The following is a 26,192-nucleotide window of genomic DNA, read 5'->3' as shown; positions in this document are numbered from 1 at the left end:
CATAGTTAAAGTGTTATCTTCGTGTGTGAACTAATTAATTGAACGAAAGTTTAATCGAATTAAAGTTTAATTAATTTAATAAAGTTTAAACATATATTTATTATGCGCCAATAGCCGTAGCCTTTTGAGACGTGTCGTGTCCCTGAAATAATTCCTGTATTTTAAATGATTCAGAATGAGGTCATCAATACAAATATTAACTAAAACTTCGTGAATATTTCTTGCGTCCAGAAACACGTCTGTGCAGAACGGAAAATGCGTTTCACCACTTCAGCCACTAGATGTCACTGCAGATCTGTTCACGTTTGCTGCGAGGTTCAACAAAGGTTTCCAGAGTTGAGCGTCTAAGAGCAAAATACTGTATATGGCACAGTGTGGCTTTTCCACAGCTGAGAGGATTGTAGTTACCAATTTTGGACAAAGAATTGATAATTTTGTCCCTCTGTATTAAAATTATGACTAGTGATAAAATGTACCCTTCAATCAAACATGAACACAGGTTCCGCAACTTTCTTAGCTCTAGGCCAGTTTATGCTATTTCAACTCATTATGTTGTCAAATCGCACTGAAATTATTTTTAGGTATCGCTATCATTCTAGAATGTTTGAAGAATACAAGTTTTTAATCGTCAAAGCTGAATCGACCTTAATTTTGTGTTATTTGGTTAATTATGTGCCAAATATAATTCTTTGTTTACTTCATGTTGCAAAAATGAGACCATGTGATTCCCATCATAAATAAGCAAACTGAATTAACTGGGAATGTTGCTTTTTGAGGACCAAAAAAAAGATAATCTGTTCCTGATTGGCTGGATTAAAAATTCCTAGTTTGTAAAATAACCTCTGCAATAAGGCTATTACTGTACAGTACTGTATTGGATCATTTCATCCCTTCATTTGTCTCAGGCATGTTTCACGTTTGAATGTTAAAAAAACCCGACGCGCTTTAAACGCACCACCAGTGGGAGGAGCCTTTAAATGAGTACTCGTGCGGTTTCACCTATGTGCGCGCGTCCTGGACCAGGTTAGGCGTCTTGGCTCCGCATAGAAAGACTGTATGACGCGAAGGAGGGAGACGATGGCGCTGTGAGAAGAACAACAGCTTTTTTTTCTCCCCACCGACGGTGTGTTTGTGGATAAACCTGCCGGACGACGCTACTCACACTGCGGTCCAACCGGAGGAGGATTCGACAGACGGTAAGAAACTCAGCGACAACACCACACTCGGGTTTGTTTCCGACTGAGGGTTTGTTTTCTTATTTTCCGCTTTAAATTCTGACGTGCGACATTTGTGGAGCTATCACTGTTCACGGTTGTGAAGTCTGTGATTGACATGTGAGGGTGGGTGGAAAGGTTGGTGCTGGTTCAGGTCTCTGTCCCGGGATTGGATCCAGGGGCGTTGCTAAACATAAAGCTCTGCAGGGACACAGCCCCCCCCTCTCCTTTTAATCACCCCCTTTACCTTAACCGGCTGCAAGTGTTCAAGTTTTGTAAATAGCTAACATTAGCAAATGCTATTTTCAGGGTAGCATCTGTATTTGATGTTTTACCATGCTACCGAATTAATGATAAAATGATTTAGAATACATTTTCTGTTATCAATTTAAAATTCTAAAACCCATTAATAATCAATAATTTATTGAAACCTGTGAGATTTTACTGGGGCATTGTGATCAATGCATGTGTCCCAGTAAAATGGTTGTAGTGGCGCCCCCTGTGGACGATGTGTAGAATTGTTCGTCCAGCTATTTTCCACATCCTTTCAAATTGGAGAAATAGAAAGCTAAACTGTAATTTCTCACGAAGAAAATCATTTCCCAAATCATGATATAATTAATAGATATTATTTATGAGATTTCTTTCCTGAGAAATTGTGAAATGATTTGAGAGATGTGGCGCTCATAGTAGGATTCCCTTTAAAAATATCCACGTGCTGTTGTTGATGGTTATTCATCAACCTCCTGCAAGAAGAGACCGAGATGTACCTGTCTCACGTTCACCTCCCAACTCGCTGTTGTTTTAAGAGCTTTGAACTCAGATATCTGAGAACGACTTGATGTCGGTGGTGTTGAGTTACCAGCAAACAAACATCATAAATATTTCATGGCTCCTGGTATTTTGTGTCATTCCGTTACAAGAGTTTTGCCCCGCCTGATAAATCAGTGTTGTTGACTATCACCTCACCATGTTTTTGGCTGGAACAAAAGACAAATAGTTGGGAATCATCTCTGATTTATTCCTCAACTGCTTGGACATGTATTTTTGTATGATAAAAGGATATTTCAAAAGCTTATTAGATATTATTGAGATTTTTAGGTTTTTGACTGACAGTTGACTAACAGTCAGGTTATGTTCACAATGGTCCAATTGATTGTTTTGGATATAACATGACTGAACTACTTCAAGTTGTGTAAATTGTTTGATTTATTTTGTGTGAAGATTATCTGAAAACTGAAATCTTAAATTACGATTATACAGTATGAGGTAATAGAATTAATAGTACAAAGAACAACACGATTACATCACCAGCCCTCTCAGGAATCATCCTGAGGTGACGTAGGGCTTTCAACTGGCTTATGGTCATCTCCACCCAGCTTCTCCTCCTGCAGTGAGCCCAGGTGAAGTTCTGTGGGAGGCCTGGTGCAGTGTAAGGGTTCAGCAGCCTCAGTTGCCATTGGTTACCCCTGTCCTCCAGATAAAAGCCATCAAAGTGAGTTATTGCAAACCTTTATGCTACCCGTTTCGTTGCAGTGTGTTGCTCAGGTAAGACTGAGCATATATCCGTTAAGTTGCCTTCATTTGTGGAACAGGAAACTCTGGATTTCTCTAATTTCAGGGTTAACATCCCACGGTTTCCACTAAGCCTGCTTTGTGAAACGGATTCAATACCTCAATTGTCTCTGAGCTGATCTTAAACATTGATCTGATTGTAGTGAAGTGCTTTTTGTGTGAATCTCAGCAAATGTTTCCTGAACCTTAGCGAGCTGATCATAAAAAAAACATACGTGCAAGCGAGGGTTTAAGCAAAGTTTAGATTAAAGACGTGAGCATTCAGGGTGGCTTCTTAGGAATGAGAGGAATGTGAGTCTAATCAGTCGTCTGTGTGATTAATGCTGATCTTCAGGGGAGGCTTAAAGCTGATGCAGAGAGCAAGTCTGGTCCAGATATTCCCACAGGGTCACCTCGTGCTGTGAGTAATGGTCACACTGATGTGATTAAATGCATAGGATTGAGTCACAGATTAGTAATCAGGTTTAGAGTTGCTTCATCTTATTTTGGAGTTGCAACATGTGATTATTTTTTTCAACTTATTGCACAGAAACCCTTTTTCTTAAACACGACAGATGGAACAGGTGCAGTCGTCAGATTGACAACAGGTGTGTGTTTGTGTCTTCACCTGTTCGCCCTCACTCATCACAGACACAGCTGAGCTTTGTCCCATGTTCGGGATGAACCCCATCATACCCACTCTTGCCCCCACGCTGACCCCGAGAAGCGACACAGAACCGGACGATGATGGGACCTTGTGACAGTATTGCTCCCAGTGAGGGAGGGGGTCAGACTAACTTGTGAGAATCCTGACCGTATGCAACAAAAAGCACGATAATTTAATTTTTAATCTTTCAAAGAACTTTAGCATATTGATTAAATTCACACGATGCAGGACAGCCCTAGCCATGAATATTAATTTGAGTAAGCCCAGTGTCATCAGGAAAAAAAATCCTTGAAATCCATTCATAACTTTTTAAAAATATTTCTTTCATCAGACAAACAAATGTGAGTGATCTATTAATCAACACTCAAGTCACTTGGTTAAATGTGTTAGCAAATTAAAACCATGCACAGCGAATTCCTGGAAATTAGTCATCAGTTACTATTTTATTTTTTCATTTCTGTTCAAACAAACAAATTAAATGTTTTGTAACCAGACAGATTTGTGTGTGCAGACATGTTCTTGACCTTTTTAGAAGCAAACTAGCGGCTCCACTTATGCTTGTTATTTTAGCTAACGACTCACTAAATGAACATAGACTTGACAAAGGCGTATTTTAATGACATATCAGCTGATTAGTAACATGCTATTTAAGTGGGAATATGTTGAGTATTGATTTAAGTGTATGCGATTCTGGACCATTCACAGACTGGCCCTGTGTTCCAGTTGAGTGCAAAAGAATCTTACTTCCTCATGCAAAACCCCACTATGGTACCTTTTCAAAAAGCTCCTCTTTAGAGTATTGTGAAAAGAAAAGATGAAGAGAATCTGGTTGAACCACTTCTGTTGTCCACAAATGAGGTGGAATAAAGGTACAAGTCATTATTACCTCGCTGGGAGTCAAAGGTCAATATGAAAGAGTTCAAGATATACTGTATGTAGAAGTTAGTATTTCCTTTGCTTTAAAATTCATCTTTGAGGATTTTGGAACCACTGTTTAAAGTAAAAGTTATAGTAAACATTTCCTTCAATTGAACTTGTTTTACAAGCAACAGAACCAGAAAAAAAGAAGAAGAAAAAAAAAGAAACAGGTTCATGGTTATCCACACCCAAGCAAATATTTGAAACAGACGAGCTTCACAGCATCTTGGCATGCGATGTATTCCTTTTAAAATACAGGCGTCTGTGTAATGCAGCTCGTCAACAGGACTCGACGTCGAATCAGGAAGCCTCTATCATGCTGCTGGTTAATCATGATATGTGCCGCCTGCTCCAACCCGTCTGATAATCATCTCTGAACTCAGACTGATCTGCAGTCCTTCTTCCTCTCTGTGAATAAACACAACTTTTTTTTTTTTATCGGCAACACATGATGCTAACGAGCCGGAGAGGAAGCAGCGTGTGCAGAGATATGGCAACCCCAAACACATTGTTATCTCTGACAGGAGCCTATTGTAACGTGCTGATAGGATGAGGCAACATAAGAGCATGTATGATGTCACCATGTTCAGCCCGCATTGGGAACATACAATGTGGTGAGCTAACTATTAAAACATCATGGAATGTGTAACAAAACATGGTGGTTGGGACAGGGTTTTATTCTGTTTTGTTAATATAGAAAAGTTACAGCGCCAGCTACTGGCCATGCATGCACACTACAGCGTTTTCCAGTTACTGGATTAGGACTTTTACAGTAAAATTCACTAGACTATCTGCATCATCAAAGCCACATATTGATGGCAGTGCTGTATCAGGACCTCGTCTCTGTTACTGTACCCTGTTCATATTTACCCCCTCCAAGTGTGTATATTAATCTCTCGGAATATGATCTGGATGGAAACACCTGTCCATATTGCTCAATAAATTGGCAGCCCATATCCACGAGGATGGAGGCCATCTGCTTTTAGCAGGGCTTTCCCAGAAAGAAGCCTCATTCACACACACAGTTTAACAACAACATTGTTCACCAATATCAGGGGCAGGAAGTAAAAATCATGTCATCCGTCAACATCATGAACAAAAAAGAGTCTTCACTCTCACTGTTGGCTGAGTGCTCTTTCAAGACAGTCACAGCCAGTTGAAGTGAGCCGCTTGTTATTGAATGCAACAAAGGGGGGATAAGAGCTCTTGCTGTGGATCATTGTGTCTTTATCTACTTTGTTAGTAGAGTTCAGTGTTTGGAAAGGTGTGTTTTTGCCTCCGGGGTCTTTGGTACTGCTGTGCATTGACTCCTCTATTCCCATCCCAGCTGAAACCTGTGTTTGAACATACTAATGGATATCATCTCATCCACTTAGCATTATGCTATAGGAGCACCTTGTCTCTCAAACCAGTTTCGACAACACCCTGTTTTCCCTCATATGAATGTGAAGTCAAAGTTGTAGATTGGATCTGCTTACATAATCAGTCTTATCTCATAAACTAGTCACTATTCGGCACCAAGTGGCCTGTGGCAGGCCTTTTGCTTCACACAAAGAAGATGGATTCAGTAGAGTCTACTTTCTTTTACTCTCTCAGATTCTAAAGATATTCCTTCATATGTGTGTAAAAAGTGATTGTAGTAAACATTTAAATGAGTTTTGTATTTTTGTTGTGTGGAAAAAGCTGCAGAAATAACCTTCTCTTTGTGTGGACACTGCTATGGTTGTGTTTCTTGACAAATGACCAAACTAATTCCATTTTCTGTTTTGTGCCTGTTTATTTTTGGTTGACTAAGTAACATCTATAAGGACTAACTCCTTTTCCATTCACTGTAAAGCCTTGAATGGCCTCCCATTCTTTAGTTGGGCATTACTTAAAAATGAGTAACGACACCTTTATTACACACCTTTATTAGTTATTTTCTCAATGACAGTGAGAGTGGCAGCCAGTTATTAGCATCCTTTTGTCTTTTGGACGAGAGTTCAATCTAAAAGTCTCTCCTGAATAAATGGTCTGACACCCTGCCTGAAGGGAAAAACACAAACACAGATAAGAAAATGAATTGCTTTTCCTTTCTTCCTGCTGTTGTTGATTAGACAAAGTTGTGAGAACTATAAATATTCCCACCAGACACTATCCGGCCTTTCAATGGCTTCACCTTTAGTTGTGAATATTTCATTAGCTGTTATCACTTTAATGGGCCTGTTACAGGGTCGCCATGACCTCCACCTCGCCAACCATAAATTTGTCCTCCTCCACCTTCAAGAAGGAGAGCTGGTGGTTGAAAGGCTAATTCAGAAGAAAAGATGAATTAGAAGCCTCATTTTTGTTCTGCTGGAGGTCAGAGTCTGGACTCTAGCACCTGAAATGATTCATTAAACCTCATTTTTTCTGCTCCCTTCATGAATCAAGTCTTTGAGACTTGTGTATAAAAACTGTTTTGCAAGAAATATGATCTCCAGTCAGAGCCATAAGGAGTGTCATGCCTCCAAGCTATTTGACCGGACCACACCTTTTGTGCATGAAAACCTCTGAGATAGCAGAAAGCCGACAATGTCACAACCCAGATCAGAAAAAAAACATGTCAAAACCCCCCGAGGTTGGCATGTTTGTTTTCATGTTCACCCCATCAGTTGTGATCTGTTTATTTTTCGCTAAAGCTACTTAGGAAAAGAACAACATGTGAGATCTTCTTTTCACTTTGTCATCATGTTCGCCTTTGGAGCCACGAGAAAAGGAGCCCATTGCCCATGATGCAACTCTGCTTGTCAAACCGCCCTCTGCCTTTACATTGAAATCCCCAGAGTCTGACTCACACTGGGATACTGCCTTCTCCACATAATCATAATTATGAAAATTACACTTCTGCTGGTTGGTTTGGGAAGTTACATGTTTCCATTTTCTTTTTGGTACAAGCAGTTAAAGCAGTGCAACAATCTATTGTTGGAACATTGTAATTTGTCAAACTGTCAATTTGGTTTTTGTATTATTGTCATTTTACTTCCCTGAGTTGAGCGTTAATTTGGACGTAGAGAAAAACATTCAAGCCAGTTTATATCACTATGTCTAAAATAATATTGCGTGCATTTCTCAATGTAACACAATAAACTTCAGCAGGCTGTTGAATTACCATAATGCCAACAAACGTTTCCAACCGACAGAGAACAAAATGATGGTAGGATTTATCTCATGGCTGTCACATTCGACTGTAAGGTGTATGAATAATAAAAATAAATGACAGTCGGTTAATAAATGTTGAGGTGAGTACCATAATTGACTTGTAGGGCTTCTATCATGGCCCGGCATCAGAGAATAAAAAATCGGGCTAAAAGAGAAACGAGTCAGAACAAGACGAGTAACTATGGAGGAGACGCAACACCTACGTGCGAGCATCAAATTGCCATAATTGGACGATTAGAAATTGTGGCAATTTGATACTGCAATTTTACAGGTACACTTGAAGCTTCAAACAGAAAAATTCTGTGTTTGCACATATCATTCATGCAAACATCCAAAAACCAGGAGACAGATTCTCACGCAGTTTTTCTTTTTAACGGGATGTGTTTAGCGCTTCATTTGTCCAACTTGTGGTTCTTTCAGGTTGTTTTGAACGTGTAGCGCAGCGTCTCAACTCTGACATGGCTGCGGTGTCTCTACTGGAGAAACATGACTCAGGTCCTGACTTTCAGAATTACTCCATCGGCCAGTTTAGCTGCAAAAGAGCATTTTGCAAGAGGCTTTTCTTTGTTATCCTGGATGGAGAGTTGCCAAATCCATATGTTCAAGGGATTGGAGTGTCACGAGAGGCTGGAGTTCAGTCACTACTCCCTGAGATTACAGTATATTGTGATCGGATGAGGTGCTAAATCCAAGTCGTAACATGTTTGGTTTTTAGTTCCAGAGAGATTCTAACAAATTGGAGTACGTGTGGAGAGAGTTGCCTGAGAGGAGCTAAGGCTTCTTATGTCAAACAAAAAAAAAACTTTCAGGGACTTTGCAGAGACTAACTTGTTTTTGACGATATCCTGTTGCCATAAATAACCAACACAAAGACAGCTGAGCTTTGGAAAATTAAATTAGAGAATAAAAGTGACTCCAGAGGTGGAGCAGGGCTGCTGAACGAGTGTGACCAGAGTTCACTGCAACATGTCTGATAATACCCCACAGGCTGAAGTCTGACAGCAGTAAGTCACCTCTCTTTGGCCTTTCCTGAGTTGGGTTGCTTTCATATTTTAGAATTGGGGGATTCCACCAGTGAAGCTGCTCTACTAATTTACTACAAGGGGAAAATTGCATGTTTGAGGCCAAATGAAGGAAAGAAATTGGATTGAAAAACCAACCATGAGTATCTGATGACTCTTGAGCACGACCCACCCACTCACATCTCCATCTGTCTCCCTCCCACACTCTGTTTACATCACATCAGGCTTCTGTGAAAGGTCAGCCGTTTTCCAAGAAAGCCACATTTTCAAACCATTAACGGGCAAAAACATCATCAGCAAAAGGTTTGGTAATCTGCTCCTGGGACATTTGACACAATTCCCACATGGGCTTGAGACGTACAGTAGCGATATTGGTGAGGAAGGGGCCTCTCATAGCTGAATGGGATGCCAGTTACATCACAACACTAATGGAAAGAGACAATGGAGTTATTCAGTCACGAGGATGTGAAGAACGTCCAGAAATCTGATTTATTCTTTTTCTATGCAAGTTGCTGTCATCTTATTTGCACCTCCTTTTCTCATTTTTTTTCTCTCTTCCTGTTTTTTTCCGTTTTAATACTCCTCCTCTCCACCTCCATCATCCAAGTGGTGTTTGGAGCAGCTTACTCACGTCCAGTCATTTCCCGCCACGCCTGGTCTCTTGTATGAACGCTCTCAAATCCTCCTCTTTTTCTCTTTTTGGGTCAACAGTACAAAAATGAAGTCCTTGACTGAAATCCGGCCTTCTTGAAGATGGTTCAGCAAAGGTAAGACGACAAACACACACACACACACACACACACACGCTCCACACTGCATTCCTTCTCAGGAATCCGACCAGCTGGCACTCTCCTCCTAACTGAAAGCAGATGCAGAAATTTTGTGCCTTGTTATGCCTAAACTCATTGGTCGGTGGGGATGTTTCTGTGGTACTGGGGCAAAGTGGATTCAAAAGGAGGGTGTGAGCTGTGATTGGCTTAGGGGTACATATAGGGGCTGTTGTTTTACGGTCGATTCCTCATGGTGATAGTCAGATGATTCTGTCCTGTGTTTTTGTATGTTTCTTGGTGGTCAGAGGCTTCATCTGAAATCACACATACTGGAGGGATTTGGATTTCAACTGTAGTGCCACCATGAGGTTAGAATTGGTAGTTTTTAATAAAAAATCTCAACATTTCATTATTGGAATGAGAAAAAAGTCTCCATTCATAATTCCAAAGTGATGAATCCAAACCATTATTTCATACCAACTGTTATCATGCTAATAACTAACCATGGTGAACTTCACCTGCTGAACACCATGATTTTGAAACTTATTCTGATGATAACTTGAAGCGCAGAATAATTGTCACATTCTTACAGAATCGCTAGTGTGGCTACAGGCTGTTAAGTAATTATTCCATAAGTAATTATGGAATATATTCTGTAAAACAGGTTATTGGCTCAAAGAACAACAGCTAGTGCAACCAAGCTGCTAGTATAAGAATGGCTTTAGACTTTGGGTGAGATTACGTCATCTATTGTACATCAAATTTAATTTTTAAACTGTAATGATAGTTGTTGCAAACATAAGGGGAGGAATCATCCGAAGGCTCTTCCTTGTTGAAGTGCCAGAGTACTAAAGCGTAGCGTAGCTCATTCTGGTCTCAAACCACAAACACTGACTGTTCTTCCAACTACAAACACACTGAATGTTCTTTGTTGACTGGTCTGTTACAAAATTCTGCGAAGAAGGTGAATAGACCATCCTTTTTCACCGCTGGATTAACATTGGGATTCACCCTGTACTTTTATTCAAGGATGTTGAGTATTGTCAAAGACAACCTCAGGCTGGTTTAGTAAAATCAGTCTTTCCAGGACAAACATCAAATTAGTACTTTTCCCGTAGGAAAAAGCTCCAAAATTCCACAGTGCCGATGCAAGTATTGGAAAAATCTGCAAAGCTATCCTTGAGACTATTTTATACAAAATTATATATACTCCAACAAAACACAGTGAGAAATGCAGAATATATCATTCAGAAAATGAAAACACACATCTGTTCTTTTTCTTTCCTGAACTCCCCACCGTTGTTCACACACAGTTGCCGTTTGCGTACTGGTGTCAGAATGTTTCTGAGATGAGTGATGTTGGAGGAGCTGCAGGAATCTGCTCTGGGCATCTGAGATATTCCAAAAGCAGTTTGACAACAGAGTACAGAGAGTTGATCAAGACGTCTCTTTTTCTCATTGACTGGATTACCTGATGCCGTCATGCAGAGGGACAAAGGGCATCATGGCATTGTAACTGTGCTGTTGTTTTATGAAGGTGCTATATGTAAAGGATATGTCTGCTTGTGTCTTTTCTTTTGTCCCCAGGTCCTCTATCTTTTTCCGTCCTCCTGTGGTTATGCTTGCACCCAGTGTGCAATCAGGAATGTTCTCCTTCTCCTGCCTATGACATGGTTTAACTTGTACACGATCCGTTCACCATGATGGCCTCCATGGTTGCCCGGGGAAACCGGGATCAGCAGGCTCTGGTCTTGACGGAAGTGGATCCGGAGACCTGCATGATTGTGTTCAAGAACCACTGGGCTCAGGTAAATGCCAGTGCTGAAGTGAGAGTTGTGCAGCTTAAAGAAATTATTATTGCTTTTTTTTGTACAGTTAACCAGTTTAGCGCAACTCTATTCTACTTCCAACCAGGAACTTTGTGTCAAGGCATTAAAACAAATGTATAGCAAGGCTTCAATTAAAGTAAACTTTTCCAGGGTCTGTAATTTAACTAAGCTGCACATGAAGGCAATTTACTTTGCTTAAACCCTGGAAGCAAAAAGAAAATTTATACATATTCTGTACATTGTTCTGTCTGCCCGACTTTCGAAGTAGTTCAAGCGGTTTTTATATTTGCTTATAAACCAGAACGTTTCCCAGAATTATGTTGTTGTTTTTTTTATTCCAAAAATGTTCTGTCCAAACATCAGCTTGTCTTTTTAAAATAGTTGTTTCCACCCTCTTAGTCCCATAAAGGAACGTCTTCTATCCTTGTCAGAGTCAGACAAACCAGCCAGTCTCTTGAACAGAAGGGACTGTCAAGTATTTATATATATATATATATATATATATATATAAAGGCAAGTCTGAGAAGAGATGCTGACCCCTGATCGGAATCCTCTGACAAAAAGTGCCAACAGTTTTCTTATTAGCTTCCACTTAACATGTGTTTCACTGACTGTGGAAGCAGACAAACGCAGCACTGTGAGTACCGTCCCAACAACACTGAACTGCAGTGCGGTTCTGGCCAGTGGAATCTTGGCAATGTGGAGCCAGCTGCCTCAGACTCTTGTCCCTGTTCGCCTCTGTGGGTCCTGGCAGCCTGTGAATCCTCCTCCCATGCTGTGATGGGATGGACAATGTTAGACACACTGACAGAAGTGTGACACTGGCCAGACGGGGAGGGGATAGAGGACTGCCGGCTGTGTTTATGTCTGTGTTAGTTGGTTGTCAGTGGGGTGTCTGGTCGTTTCTTTGTAACGGCACCCCCCCCCCCCCAGTCGAATTAGCTGGATTGTAATCTTTATTAAATTCTGACGTCAGATAAGCTTCCAGATATTGTGCTCAGACACCACGTGTCTTTACGCTCACATGTACGTACAGAGCTCGACACCAGAAGGCTGGTTTCACGTTGATCTGTTGACTCGAGCACATGGAATCAAGATTACGTGACCTCACGCGGTCCAACTTGCAATTGTGAAAATTGTGATGTGGAAACTTGAAACCGGCGGCTCAAAAGCACTGACAGCAGGAGGGGACGGTGTGTGTTCAGGAAGGGAAGCTACTTCAGTTGGAGAGTTTGTGTGCTCACGTGTGTGTTTTGTTCCTTGCTTTCTCAGTGAATAATGTAACGCCGTTCTTACTGCGAAGGTTAAGATCTCATAATTACATTCTGGGAGTTTTTTGAAAAAGTGAATTACTCCAGTTGGATTTGTTCTTGTGAATCCAGACTGATGTAAGGGAGCTTGTTGTTTCAGACACAAACCAGCCTGTTAAAGTAGGTCACCAAGTTCAGCAGGCTTGACAGCCCATTCCAGACCGGTGACAGGTTTGATGCTGATGGCAGTAGGCTGACCTGGTTAGGAGCTGCCCTATTGGAAGGACTTTTGTTGACCTCACAGATTTCTTCCAGTTTGTAAACTAAAGATTGTGATTTTGTTTTTTGGACTTCCACAAGAGGGATTTCATCCTTGGAATTTGTAAAGTAAAAGCGCCCTTAACGCAACAGGTGGTTCAGGTTATACACGGCCACAGTTCCAAGAGCTGTCGGTTTCATTTTTATGAAGAAATTCATTTGAGCCACCAACTTTAGTGTTTAATGAGTTCCGGTTTTCAGACTGGGAGCAGAAATAATCGACAGCTCCCTGTTTAATATCGCAGCTTGTTTTGCTGCAGGCGAACTGGCAGCACATTGTCACTCTTCCAGAGTTAGTCAGCTAATCTGTAGCCTGATAGCAGCGCTCTTGGCTTTGGTTTCCTTTTGGAAAACCTTGAAATCCAAGTAAGGTGTTGTAAGTTATACTAGCCTCACTCTTGTGTGAGGAGCTGTGCTTTTTTTTTGTTTTTTCATAAGCGGTTTAGGTTCATGTTCATTTGCTGTGTCTTATCTGCTGCTCTCCAGGCCTCACAGAGCTCATTGTGTTTGTTGTGACACACAAAGTGATCCGTCAGTCGCCGTGGCAGCCAGCTATCTTTAACCATTGACTGGGAGGTGTGAGAGGTTTGGTGATCTTTAACAAAGTTATGGACTCATTCCATTCACAGCAGCTGCCACAAGGTTTTTCAGTTCATCTCCATTTTTGTGGAAACACTCCCATCCAGTGTGCGTTTTAGAGCATCATCACACTAGTGGTGACTGGTGACTTCTCTGTTCTCCAACCAAAACAATACCAGAGTTTCACAGATTTGCTCAAAATGCTCAGAACAACCACAGTCTGGTCCACAGGAGGGGTTGGGGGGTTAATGGTGCTCCACCTCAGCTTGACTCCATGCTTCACTGAAGTGAATCAGGTTTGCTATCTGACCGATCTGTGTTTCTGTTTAACCTTGCCTGCAGGTGACCTTGATAGCGTCACTGTTCAGGCAGGACACGGTCTGACTCCTCCATTTATCCAATAAGTGCAATCCTGGTGTGATTTTCAAACTTGGCCTCTTTCTGTCACTACTGGCCCACAGAGCGTTCAGCGCTGACCGATTCCTGCACCTCCAGGCCGCCGGGCCGGGCCCCCTCCGGCTCAGACAGGGATTACAAACTCAGTTCTCATTGTTTCCGTCAGCCATGCCCAATTCTCTTGTGTGCAGCCAATCATTGCCATGGCAGCGATGCATGCTGGAGACACTGCTCCATTATTATGACTGTGGTTTCCACACAGTGGATACACAAAGGACGGTTTCACTGTAGACAACCAAACTGAGTGCATCTGCGCTGTGCTGCTCCCTCCCATTTATGAACAGAAAACCTGTCAGACAGAGGGAAGGGTTTACCAACACTGTTTGCATTTCTGTTACACTGTTATATGATACTGTGATGTGATCCTCTTTACCGACATAATAGATTTTGTATTTGCACTTTTGACTTCATCGAGTGAAGTTAGTGACAGAATGTGATGAGAACAATTTGTTCCAAGACTTCGAAGTTTTTTTTAAAAACTTTTGTTCTATTATATAGTCTAGGTCACAAAAACACATGTAGATAAATACGCATGTGTGTGTGTTGTGGTTCTGTTGAAGTGATGATCCTCTTGTTTGTTCCTGTAGGTGGTGAAGATCCTAGAGAAGCATGATCCCTTACGGAGCTCCGCCTTGCCCCCCCTGAGCATCATCAACTTCAACACCGGCTCGAGTGGTGTCCCTCGTTTCCTCCCCATCCCCGGAGACGAGGCCAACGCGGTACAAAACTACGTGGAGCACATGCTGTTCCTGCTGATGGAGGAGAAGAGCGGTCAGGCAGGAGCCATGGGCCCCATCCTGGAGTTCGTGGTGATGGAGAACGTGATGGAGCGTCTGTTCGTGTGGAGCCTCCGCAGGGAGTTCACAGACGACATGAAGCTGGAGCAGCTGAAGATGTACGAGATGCTGGTGGGGCAGTCCCACCAGCCCCTGCTGCACCACAAGCCCATCTTGCGACCGCTCATGATGCTGTTGTCGTCCTGCTCGGGGACGGCGGCGCCACAGGTCGAAGCTGAACTGGTGCTGCTGCTCCACCAGCTGTGCTGCGTCCTAGCGAAGGACCCGTCCGTTCTGGAGCTGTTTTTCCACACCAGCGAGGATCAGGGGGCCACCAATTTCCTCATGTTCTCTCTGCTCATCCCCTACATCCACAGGGAGGGAACCGTGGGCCAGCAAGCCAGAGATGCGCTGCTGCTCATCATGTCACTGTCTGCTGAGAACGAGCGAGTGGCCAAGCACGTTGCAGAGAACACTTACTTCTGTCCGGTCAGCCCCAGATAATGAATCTGTTTCCCTTTTTGCTTCACCTCCCTCTCAAGTAAATTTCCACATAGATGGTCTCCTCACTCCCCAGTATTATATTTTTATTTTGTCACACCCAAGACAAAAATAGTATAACAAGGTTATGCCATCCTCATGTCACTAATGTCTGTCGTTCAGAAGAACACGGTGTGGGTCCAGGATAATCCCATGCAAATAATAACATTAATCCACAGCTGCAGACATCATGGTAAAAAAAAAAAAGCTTTCAGTGCGACACCAGTTTAGCAACTGGATTCTGCAGTTAATTGTTTCCACGCTACAAGGATAATCCTCTACAGAGGATGTATGTATGTGTCACTGGAACACTGATGAGGCAATCACTGTATTGTTAAATCTGACTGCAGTTTAATAGAAATCTTCACCTGTAAACGTTGAATTATTGGTGTGTTGACATCAGAACATCAATTAGTGATATGATTATCATATCCTGATGATTATGACAGGAGGGCTACAGGCAATAAAACTCTTTTCTGCTCAAATCTTTATAGATCGGACCCGTGGGAGGCATAAATCAGTGTCTGCCTCCTCGCTGCTGCAGTGGACTGCTTACACCTGCATTACATTATCACAAATCTGAAAAGGAGAAATGATTTATGTCATAGTGAGGATTACATATGATACATATGTTTGATGCAGCACATACTAGGTTTGCTGGGGGTTTTTTAACCTTAAGGAACAGGGATGAGAATCCCTGTTGTAGATGCTGACCTAATCGGGGAGAACACTGACCTGTGGTTTAATTGCTTACTGGCCAGTTGCAGTTCCAAAATTAGCTATTGACCAGTTCTTGGCTGCTGTAAGATCTTATTTCATGTTGATCCTTTCTCTCCTGTAGGTTTTGGCCACGGGGTTGAGTGGCCTTTACTCCTCGCTGCCCACTAAGCTGGAGGTTCCTAATGAGGAGTGGCACTGCCTGCGGGAGGAGGACTGTTTCCAGATACCGTCCGTTATCCAGTTTCTCAACTCGCTGGAGTTCTGCAACGCTGTTATCCAGGTTGCAATGTGACACGGATGCATGCTCAAGGCTCCGCCATGTGAAAAATTGACTAACGTGCTTTTATAATACCCAGGTGGCCCATCCTGATATCAGAGACCAGCTTGTTGGCTACATCTACAATGGCTTCCTTGTGCCTGTCCTAGCACCAGCTCTCCACAAGGTTGGTATGCTCTGTCGTGTGGACCAATAGGCAGACAGATCCATCTCTGACCAAATGTCTTTTGTTCTGTACGTCTGCTGTGAAGCTGACTCTAGAGGAGGTGATGGCCACCACGGCATACCTGGACCTCTTCCTGAGGAGTATAACCGAGCCATCCCTGCTGCAGACCTTCCTCTCCTTCATCCTCCTCCACCAACATGAAAGCGTCCACATTTTAGACACCCTGGTCAGCCGCATCAACACCCCGTTCCAGGTACAAAACAGACCCGAGGACACACGGGTCAGAAACACGGACGTATCCCACACAAATGCAGTGCGACATGATTAGTAAGTCCAGAAGAAACTAGAGGCAGTTTGCACGTTGGAGAAACTCTCACTGTCAGCGTCAGAGCTTGGAGATTGTTGCCATGGTGATGCTCAGTGGCAGCAATGCATCCTGTGAGACGAGCAGTTGGCATCAGCTTTTTAATACAGTCCTGGTCAGAATGTCTTGTTCAAATATTTTGGCAGAACTTAATCATCAACAAGAACAAGGAAAGACTTTCTATGTCGTTGTTGGACTGAATAAATATCTGAGGGAGTTCCCTGCAGCATTTGGTGGCAGTCGGGTTTGCTCAGGGAAACACTGGTTTACTTTACAAATATCTGTTTATTTAAATGCAAATCTGCTTTTACCTGTGATTCAGTTTCCTGCTTCAACCTTCGTACCGTATATTGTTTATAATAATTATTGACCTTCTCTTAGCAAATCAAAGCATTAAATTTAGCTGTAAATTAGATTTTCTGACACGCTATCCGTGTCTTTCTGCCAATCACCTGATCAGTTTGGTCCTAACTGACACGTTTATTGCTGTAAGGTAAAAAAAACATCGGATCGTGTTTGATTGTCCTTTTCTGTTTGGCTCCCCAGCTCGGCACAGTGTCCCTGGCCCTTTTCCACACTCTCATTGGTTTATATTGTGAAGACGTGATGCTACAGCTTGTATTGAGGTGAATTATGCACACATTTCTAGCTGTGTCATGTAGCTCATGAGCTTTTACTTTGCTGTGTTACCTTCTGCCCCTACTCCCCCCCTCCTAAGACCACCCATTGGCTTTCCTAACAGGATGGTTTTTATCTGCTGCCCCAGGTACTTGATCCCTTGTAATCACATGATGTTGAGCCAGAGGCGTGTGGTGAAGGAGAGAGACTGCTACTCGGTGTCAGCGTCCAAGATACTGGCATTAACGCCATCCTGCTGCTCTCCGGATCACAGCCCCCCGCCCCTCCGACAGCTGGACTCCATCCTCTTTTCAAAGGGTGCAGAGACCCCCAACAGCAACACAGGTGAGAAGGACAGGATGTAAAGGAATGTTTGTTTTGGTGGGCTGTGACGACGTTGTGCTTGTAGCCCCCTGTAGGATGATTTCAAACTCTTTAGTTAAGCTCTGCGGGAGCTTTTCCACAGCTTCTATCAATGTTCCCTATCTTTTTTTTTTCCCTCCCCAGAGACTAACAAGAGTTCATGTGAAGAGGACGACGGCTCGGGTAACTCCTGCACCATTGGTTCAGAAATGTACCTGGATGTCAGTTATCTGCATTATCTCTACGACGCCCGTCTGAACATCAGCAGCTGCATACGAGCCTGCCGCGTTTGGTCGGCCGCATACGACAGCGAGGACCCCCCACCTGACAAATACCAGCCCGGCGTCCTCGATGAGCCGCTGCTGAAAAATCTACAAACCCAGATGACTCTCAAAAGAGCCCCACAGCCGCCAGTGCCTCGCCCTCGACCCTGCCGGCCGCCGAATGCGGAGCAGCCCTCCATGAACCCCCCAGAGCTGGAATGGGACGATAGCTATGATGCTTGTCCGATGCAGCCGGCTGAGGACCCTGCAGAGAGCGAACCTCCGCAGCAACCTGCTGCCGAACCCCCGAAGCACATCCAAGAAATGAGGAAAACAGCCATCATGTTGGTGAAAGGCTCTTACATCGAGGAAAATGAATTCCAGGACGATGTGATGGTTTACGACCTGGTCGCCAAGAAAGATGCCAGAGAGGCAGAGCCCAGTGAGTTCAAATCCAACGGGCCTGCGCCAGCAGAAACTATACAAAGCTCAACTAAAGTTCCCCCCATAAAAGAAGGCGGTCTAACACTTCCGACGTCTCAGAATAGATCGGACTCCAAGGCCAAAGGTCAGATGGACTGTACTCCAAACCTCCAAAACAAACCTGCTGCTGACCTTGGCGAGGACTTCTTGGCTCAATACGATGACCTCATTCGCACGTTGGACACTGAAGCAGACGGAAAAGCTGAGGCAGAGGTAAAGAAGCCTGTGGCGGAGGAGGACGAAGAGGGGGAGATGGATTTTACATCCTTCTCTGCTGAGACACCGGAGACGGAGAAACCCCTTTCACCATTTGGACCCAAGTTTGTCAGTGGAAGTGCGGGCAGAAGCCAGTCGTTGCCTTTTACGGGTAAGTCCACATAAATCGGCGTTAAAAAAACAAACAAAAATAAAATGAGTAAAGTAAATATGGTTCTCTGTAGGTCCTTTTATCAGTGTGCTGCTTTCGCGAATGGAGAACATGATGTCTAACTCGCTTCATGTCAACCTGCTCCTGACGGGCATCCTGGCCCAGCTGGCAGCGTACCCTCAGCCTCTCCTGCGCTCCTTCCTCCTCAACACCAACCTGGTGTTCCAGCCGACCGTCCGCTCTCTTTACCAGGTAACAGAAAGGTGTTATGAGGTGAAGAAAGGAGTCAAGTCTTCATTGAAGCAAACTCTTACAATTTCTTCGCTGCGTCTCCCTTTAGGTACTCGCCACCGTAAAGAACCAGATAGAAGACCTGGCAGTCAAAAGGAAAGACTTTGAGGAGCTGATCACCACCGCCCAACACTGGTTGCTGGCCAGAGATGCAGCAGGTAGGAACCAGCATTGGGTGTCTGTGTTTGAGCTAGCTGTGGTTGGCATCTGCATTTTCTTTTCTTTCTTTTTTTTTCTAAAAGCGTTAAGCAGAAGCTTGGAATAAGAACATTGTTTTAGTGCTTTGTAAACAAGTTGAAGTTGACCTTATCTGTTTGGCTTAGCTTCCACTTTTTGGTCACTTTCAAGTTACGTTTCCTTCAGCTAAATGCTGGGTTTCCAAGTTTGAACCAAGCTCCCTGCGGTTTCAAAACTAGAAGTGCCAGAATTTGGATAGATGGCAAATTTAACATTACTTCCTCGCATGTTCACTGGGTTTCCTAAAAGGCATTTCTTTGGGTGCCACACAAAAAATCATCAATGAATATATTATGTTCACAAACCGTCTTCCGTTGTATCTTCTTTTCTTTTGTAACCTATTAATCCTCTTGTTCCCAGACCGGAGGAGCAACGTCAGCCACAGCGACGCAGGAAAGATCCTGAAGAATTCACCTCCGCCTAAACCCAAAGGCATCTCTCTGCAGCAAACGGAAGTCTTTGCTACCGTCCTCTTCCCTGAGTTCCTTAAAGAACTGGCTGCCATTGCACAAGAGCACTCCATCTTATCATACATTCCTATGGAAGATTGATAGTCCGGATAAGCCTCTGTGATCGGTTCAAGTGAACTCAGAGATTTTAATAGACTTGATTTTATGGCAGTTCTCTTCTTTTTTGTTTTTCTTCAGCTACTGTTTCATGGTGAAACCTTGAGTCATTATGCAACAATTATAAGAAAAAAAAAAGAGCAAACCCTAATAATATATTTATTTTCCATCAAAGACAACCATACCAAGATACCTTTTTCTAGTTCATCTTTGCAGTTCTGTTGAAGGGTTTGGAAGCCATTATGGCCTGAACCTTTTAACAATAACTGCTGATGATGGTAAAGCATGCATGTTTCAAGTCCACCAACCAAAGCCTGGAGAGTGAAGGAAGAGAAATGTCTCTCTTCAGGGTCCGATCTTTTCCTGAATGTCTACTCCAGTTGTCTGCTGCTCGGTACGGTTCTGTTACGATATTCAGGTGGTGTTTCTGGAGAACTGCTGCCTGACTCAGTTCCACTGTTTGAAAGGGCTCACGTTTGAATACACAGCAAACAAAAACAAACTGTTGGCACCATCACAGGGGATGAATGTGTTCCAGTGCAGCTGCAGATGCCCACGACGATGTTTTTATATGCAAAACATATCAGTCTCTTTTACCTTTTGTAGTGGGGGTTCCACAAAATGTTGTACTTTGTTTGTTGTTGCTCTGTTAAGTCATGAGAGTACCTCAGGGGATTTTTGATGCACGTTCTGTTCTCTCTGTTCTTAAACAGCTTTTGGGTGAAGAGCGTTTTAATTTTCCCTCCAATGCACTAGTTTGTCACATTCAGGGGCTCCACAGACTTTCCAAATCAGAGCACCAAAACCATGATGCTATATTTTAATGTGCCTTACTTTAGTGATAACTTTCTATTCTCAATATTGTAAGAAAAAAAAAGTCCAATGACACAGAACACTATGCAAATCAAGGAAGCTTTAGGTATGATTAGGTTTTGAATATTTTCACACTGGGATGGGGTATTTAATGCTTGTTTCTGTTGCCATTTCATTTTTCAAAAGAGGTTATACTAGAGGCTAGTTTGTCTTATATTTAAGAAGAAGAATAATTTAGGGCTTGCATAGAGTTTATAATTGTGAAAACTATCAGATGTCACTTTGAGAGTTTTGCATCTCAGATTATGACATGGAGGAGGAACTGCTGGAAATGGCCTGAAGGTTGGTCCAGGCCATTGCACAAAACTGTCAGAAAGATCACACCCATACTCTAAATGAATGATCAATTTATATGAATGTCTTTGAAAATGTTTTGATTTTTAAAAAAATAATTGAAAAGAATTTGTCAATTTTTAAAATTTTAAAGAACCAGTAACATTGTTCTATCCAACGTCTTTGTTTCACATAAATCTGTTAATTTGACCCAGAAATATTTGTTTCTCTATTATCCAGCCTATAGAAGTAAATCAGTCGGCACCCTTCAGAGCTGGACGGAATGATTTGGATACCGAACGGAACATTTTGGAAGGCAATTTTCATTCAGTCTAAAAATGTTAAATATTTGAACTATTTATGCAGAACAGACGTTTTCAGTCATTTGGTTAACATTCAGACAGCGAACTGCAACTTTTAACAAAACAAAAAAGGTACTCAGCTTTAAATGCTGTTTTCTTGAACTTATGCAATAAAATATGTGTGGAAACATTATCACTCTTCTTTCTTCTCGTCGTTCTGATCGAAGTCGGTGCTTTGCAAAGTCAGTCTGGAAATCATCTCTTCCCTTATCTTAAGGTAGGTCTCACACTCTGGTGGAAAGCGGTTCCTCTGAAAGACACAGTCAAAGCATTATGAAAGTCATCTTCACGCTCCTATGGGGGCTGTAAATTAATTGTGGATTTTGTGTAATAGAACCTACGTGCATATAGAGAAGCTGCAGGCCTTCTCCCTCAGGCAGGCCCTCCAGTGCAGTCAGGATGAGAGGCAGCACCCTCTGCGTAATCAAGTTATCTACAGAAATACACAAAAACAATAACTTTAAACATATCATCAATGGCCTTTAAGGAGGTCCATCATTTATTTTATGCAAAGTCCTACAGTTGCTAGTAAAGATTTTGCAGAAAATGAATTTTAAAATTTTATATTTCATTAATATGTGACTCCTAAATAATATTTTTCATGTATTATTCATTTCAGATTTAAAAAACAACAATGTATGAGAATCTTTAACACAGAACCATAACATCGATTCATTTCATAGTAACCTACATGATAGGTCGAGTTCAACTAGAGTTGCGTTGCCAGGCGCAAAAAGGTCCCCGTCTCTGGGCGTCACCTCTGCGTCCAGCAGGGGGCTCCGTCCCCTCTCTACCTGCTGCCAACAGGTGGATGAGGTCAAAGCTTTTTACGTTCAAATGGGGTTCATTTTTAGGAACAAATGATTGCATCAAAAGAAACAAACCTCATGCACAGCAGCACTTGGGTTTTCCTGCAGAAAAACAAATCAGGTTAAGTTAAAATATAAAAAATAATCCATGAGGATGAATTTGAATATTATCACTAAAAAGAATAAATTTACTGTGCTGTTTATTTCTATATAGATTCAAAGAATGTCTTTATTACCTCCTGCGTGGAGAGCTGTTTCTCCTCGTTCCCGAGCTTTTCACCTTCGGTTTGAGGCACTTTTTCATCGGATGCTAGTTGAGATTCAAATGGACAACAATGAAAAGATTCAACACATCCAGTTAGACAAGAAAACATGTTTATCTTAACCGGCAGCGACTACCTTTTTCGTTAGTCTTGCCGTTCTCTTTGCTGGCAGCTGGTTTCTCGTTCTTTTTCGATGCTTCCTGTAATGATCTTCAGATAACTTATCCCAAGGTTTATAAATGACAGATGCCACTGGAATCACCGCATGGTTTCATTTTTGCTGCATTAAAATGTGACTGAAAACCACAGTTAACGAATGCAAAAAAGTTCTCAAATGTGTGATGAGAATATCTCATAAAGACCCTCCTTTTTTACCAGTGCAAATCAGTTAACAGAGTGTCATGCAGTTAAATCAGGATTGATTTTAGGCTAGTGTGGGCATCAATATCAGCTATTACCGTACTTACAGGGTGGTTTATTGCATAAAGGAGCTTCCTTCTGTACACAACCTCTTCGTGAGTCAGAGCCAACTCACGGAGTACCTGAAAATGGAAGTGGGTAACGAGTTTATTCAGTTACACGCTATGCAATAAAGACAATATAATCTGTCAAATTAAAGACTTGAATGTAAATGTATACCGCGGCCAAATGAGCAGCTCCAGAGTCTCCAATCTTATTTCTTATCAGAGAAAGTGAGACCAAAGTACGATTCCACCGCAGGCCCTGTGAGACAATCAGAATTAACATGTCAGAGGTCATTAGGGTCACATACAGGGGGAGGTAATGATGTAATGATATGTGTATATGTCTTATACCGCAGCAATACATTTGGCACCAGCATCACCAATTGAATTGTAATTGAGGTTGAGGGACAAGAGCTTCCTGTTGGCTGATTTGTATGTCGAAAGAGCCAAACCGATGAGACGAGCACCCTCGTCTCCAATGCGATTATTTCTCAGGGACAACTTGGTGAGGCTGGACCAAAGAAAAACACAACATGGATCAAGCACACTTGTTGGTTAATGATTGGTTGACTTGGTTGGTTGAGATGGTGGCTTACGGGCTGTCTTCAGAAAGAAGAAGGTGGTAGCTGTGTTCTGGAATAGGGTTTCCTTCCAGCAACACAGTACTGAGAAAAGAGGAAGAATTAGATCCACTGTGATGCAGGAAGCAACAAACCAAAGTGATTCACAAGTGAATGAAAGAAGGATCTGCAAACCTGAGGTTGGAGCACAATGGTATTGCATTCATTAAAGACTTCACCATTCTATCCTTCAGTCCCGCCTGCCAAAAACTGCAACAAATACACAAATAAAAACAAAACAGTGACATCTTTCCCCTTGTTCCCCTCGTAATGATGGCGTTTCTCCACATCAGCTCATCACTCACTAAAGGACCCTCAGATTGCTCAAGGATGGAATCATCTTCTGTAGCACTCTAATGATCCGATCATCTACCTTCCATCCTGCGGAGGTTTAAAACCAATCGTTATATCTAGCATCCAGAAGACGCCCTAAACATTAACAGAGCTGCAAATACAATTTGACCTCACCAAAGACCTCCAGTTTCATGGCGGTGAGGGGATCTTGGCTCTCAAGTTCAACTCGGAGGAATCGCTGCTTCCAGATCAGTGGACCTGGTGGTCTGTTATCTATAAGTATAATCATATTTATCAGTAAGTATAATAATCTATTATCAAATTTTGCACTGTTATAATACATGCCTTATTGTACAGTATCATAGATACAGAATAATAAAGGATAATTGAGCTATGACTGCTTAGAATGTACACATACCCGTGACTGGTCTCTTGGTGATGACACCTGGGAAGACCAACATGTCCAGAAGCACACAAAGCCGGGGGAAGTCGGTATCCACAATACCGGAGCATTCATAATTATCTGTGGGATCGTGGGTTTAAATCACTGAATAGAAAACTCTTCAAAGTTAAAAATAAATACATAAATAAATAAATGACCCCATGATGTAACTTACCGAAGGTCACCTCAGACTTCTTTTCATTTGGAGATTGTCCTAAAATTGCAAAGTAATTCAGTAGTTTTATTAAAAACATATGACTTATAATTTGAAGATTAATACCAGTTTTAAAAAATTAATTCGCTATGTTAAAATCCCGGTGAAGGAGGTGGAATGTGAACGCTGACTATCTGTAGCACTGAAATCCGTGATGTTAATGAAAAAAAACATTAAAAATTTCAGTTGATCACACCTGTATTTTTCGATGTGTCATCATTAACATTCGCTTTGACTTTTTGGGCTTTTTTGGACATTTTTTGTGTCGTAAAGTCGAGATATAGCTGTCAGATAAGTAAGTTACAAAGCTTTGGACGTGTGTGGATGAAAAAGTTGTGTGCTTGTTTTATGGCTTACGTGTTGGGTTATGGCTTTTATGCTTTAATGGATTTTCTGGTTTTTATAGCTTTTATGTCTTGTGGATTTTACGCGCGCAGGGTGGGAGCGCACGGCCCAGTGCGCGCCGGACGCTTCACAAGCGGGACCCACGGAGAGAAGCATGCAGCTGGGACCGGCCTGGGCGTGGAGATGACTATGGCTGAGGAAGATTCCAGTAGAATAACACCTAAGTGGAGTCAACATCATGCTCCACGGAGTCTTGTTGCATAGGAACTGTATGTCATTACGCGTTTACCTGTTGGTACCACCTCACCCTCAGAGATGGCGGCTTGTTTCTCGGTGCTGACAGGTTCGCTGTTTTCCATGTCCAGCTGTGCAAAAAGTAAATTTCAGCATTCATATTCATCGATGAATAGTGGGTTTAAATCACTGAACAGAAAACTCTTACAAGTTAACAAAAATAACTCCATGATGTCACTTACCCGAGGCCTGCGCAGGCGTGTCTTCATTTGGAGGTTTTTTTTCTTCTAAAATTGTATCATCAATAATATACGAATTATAATTTGAATATACTGTAGCAGTTTTAAAAATTTAATCCGCTATCTTAAAATCCCGGTGAAGGGGATGGAAAGCATCACGGATTTCAAACCTGCATTCTCGTTTTGTCTTTTTTCTGACATTTTTGTATCGTAAAGTCCAATTATACCTGTCAAACAAGTAAGCTAGCTCAGCTAACTATAGGTTCTGTAATTGTTGATAGTTACTATGGTTACCATCGCTCTCGCGAGACTTGTGTACGTTCGCGGAACCGTGCCAGGCAGCAGTCACGTGACTAAAGAGCTCACGGCACAGAAACATGAACTGTGTTCACAATAATAATACTAATAATACTAATACTACTAATAATAATAATGTAGTTTCTATTGAAAAAAAGTAACCGAATTTAAAGCAAAAAATAAAAAGACCAACAGCATCTTTTCATGACTTACATAATTACATAATTATCATAATTATCATAATTACAGTGTAAAGACTTAACGGATTGAAAACCATCTAAAAGGGGTCTTCTTTTATTTATTTTTTTATCTCTGCATGCAAACAAGTTATTACGTGGGTTCAATCAATCAATCAATCAATCAATCAATCAATCAATCAGCATTTACTTTTAAAGCGAGCGCTGAATCAGCAGATATTTCAAAGTGCTTTACCAGAGAACCCCCCCCCCCCCAAAAAAAACCCCATCATAGGTAACCATTCATTCATTCATTTTCCAAATCCGCTTAATCCGCTAACGCAGGTCGCGGGGTAGCCAGTGCCTATCCTGGCAGTCTCAGGGCGTGAGGCGGGGGACACTCCGGGCACGACGCCAGTGCACCGCGGAGCCACATAGAAACAAACAATCATTCACACACACACTCACTCCTATGGTCAATTTGGGACCGGCCAATCAA

The 26,192-nt window shown here is 42.2% G+C and overlaps 2 protein-coding genes across 3 annotated transcripts; one reads left to right on the top strand and one right to left on the bottom strand.

Annotated features, from left to right (window-relative positions):
* The first annotated feature begins 978 nt into the window (after positions 1 to 978).
* fhip1aa (FHF complex subunit HOOK interacting protein 1Aa) lies at positions 979 to 21,429 on the top strand. Its single transcript, XM_068321743.1, has 13 exons — positions 979 to 1,196; positions 9,267 to 9,322; positions 10,913 to 11,133; positions 14,345 to 15,022; positions 15,915 to 16,073; positions 16,150 to 16,236; positions 16,322 to 16,489; positions 17,147 to 17,226; positions 17,367 to 17,563; positions 17,726 to 18,694; positions 18,768 to 18,946; positions 19,035 to 19,143; positions 19,583 to 21,429. Exons 3-13 carry the CDS (start codon positions 11,026 to 11,028, stop codon positions 19,771 to 19,773), a joined length of 2,925 nt encoding a protein of 974 aa, XP_068177844.1. The 5' UTR covers positions 979 to 1,196; positions 9,267 to 9,322; positions 10,913 to 11,025; the 3' UTR covers positions 19,774 to 21,429.
* Positions 21,409 to 24,496, bottom strand: lrrc71 (leucine rich repeat containing 71). 2 transcript variants are annotated; one of them, XM_068321744.1, is made up of 15 exons: positions 24,364 to 24,496; positions 24,165 to 24,269; positions 23,921 to 24,019; positions 23,758 to 23,833; positions 23,588 to 23,662; positions 23,429 to 23,497; positions 23,184 to 23,343; positions 23,008 to 23,091; positions 22,836 to 22,910; positions 22,505 to 22,568; positions 22,342 to 22,415; positions 22,181 to 22,207; positions 21,988 to 22,093; positions 21,638 to 21,729; positions 21,409 to 21,546 (listed from the first exon to the last, which is right to left on the bottom strand). In XM_068321744.1, the coding sequence occupies exons 1-15, from the start codon at positions 24,440 to 24,442 to the stop codon at positions 21,430 to 21,432; spliced, it is 1,302 nt and encodes a 433-aa protein (XP_068177845.1). In that variant the 5' UTR covers positions 24,443 to 24,496; the 3' UTR covers positions 21,409 to 21,429. The 2 variants fall into 2 exon arrangements, with proteins under 2 accessions (XP_068177845.1, XP_068177846.1); XM_068321745.1 differs by having other exon boundaries at positions 21,988 to 22,090.
* Between the last annotated feature and the right edge of the window lie 1,696 nt (positions 24,497 to 26,192).

This window comes from Antennarius striatus, chromosome 8, assembly GCF_040054535.1.
Source record: "Antennarius striatus isolate MH-2024 chromosome 8, ASM4005453v1, whole genome shotgun sequence".
In the NCBI taxonomy this organism is placed as follows: domain Eukaryota; kingdom Metazoa; phylum Chordata; class Actinopteri; order Lophiiformes; family Antennariidae; genus Antennarius; species Antennarius striatus.
Note: the sequence above shows the minus strand (reverse complement) of the source record. Positions and strands in the feature narration are given on the sequence as shown.

Coding starts and splice junctions, on each gene's coding strand:
- fhip1aa (XM_068321743.1), top strand. CDS start 11,026: ATGATGGCCTCCATGGTTGCCCGGGGAAACCGGGATCAGCAGGCTCTG. Junction 15,023..15,914: donor AGAACACTTACTTCTGTCCG/GTCAGCCCCAGA, acceptor TCTCTCCTGTAG/GTTTTGGCCACGGGGTTGAG. Junction 16,074..16,149: donor TCTGCAACGCTGTTATCCAG/GTTGCAATGTGA, acceptor TATAATACCCAG/GTGGCCCATCCTGATATCAG.
- lrrc71 (XM_068321744.1), bottom strand. CDS start 24,442: ATGTTTTTAATAAAACTACTGAATTACTTTGCAATTTTAGGACAATCT. Junction 24,020..24,164: donor CACCAAGAGACCAGTCACGG/GTATGTGTACAT, acceptor TTATACTTATAG/ATAACAGACCACCAGGTCCA. Junction 23,834..23,920: donor CATGAAACTGGAGGTCTTTG/GTGAGGTCAAAT, acceptor AAACCTCCGCAG/GATGGAAGGTAGATGATCGG.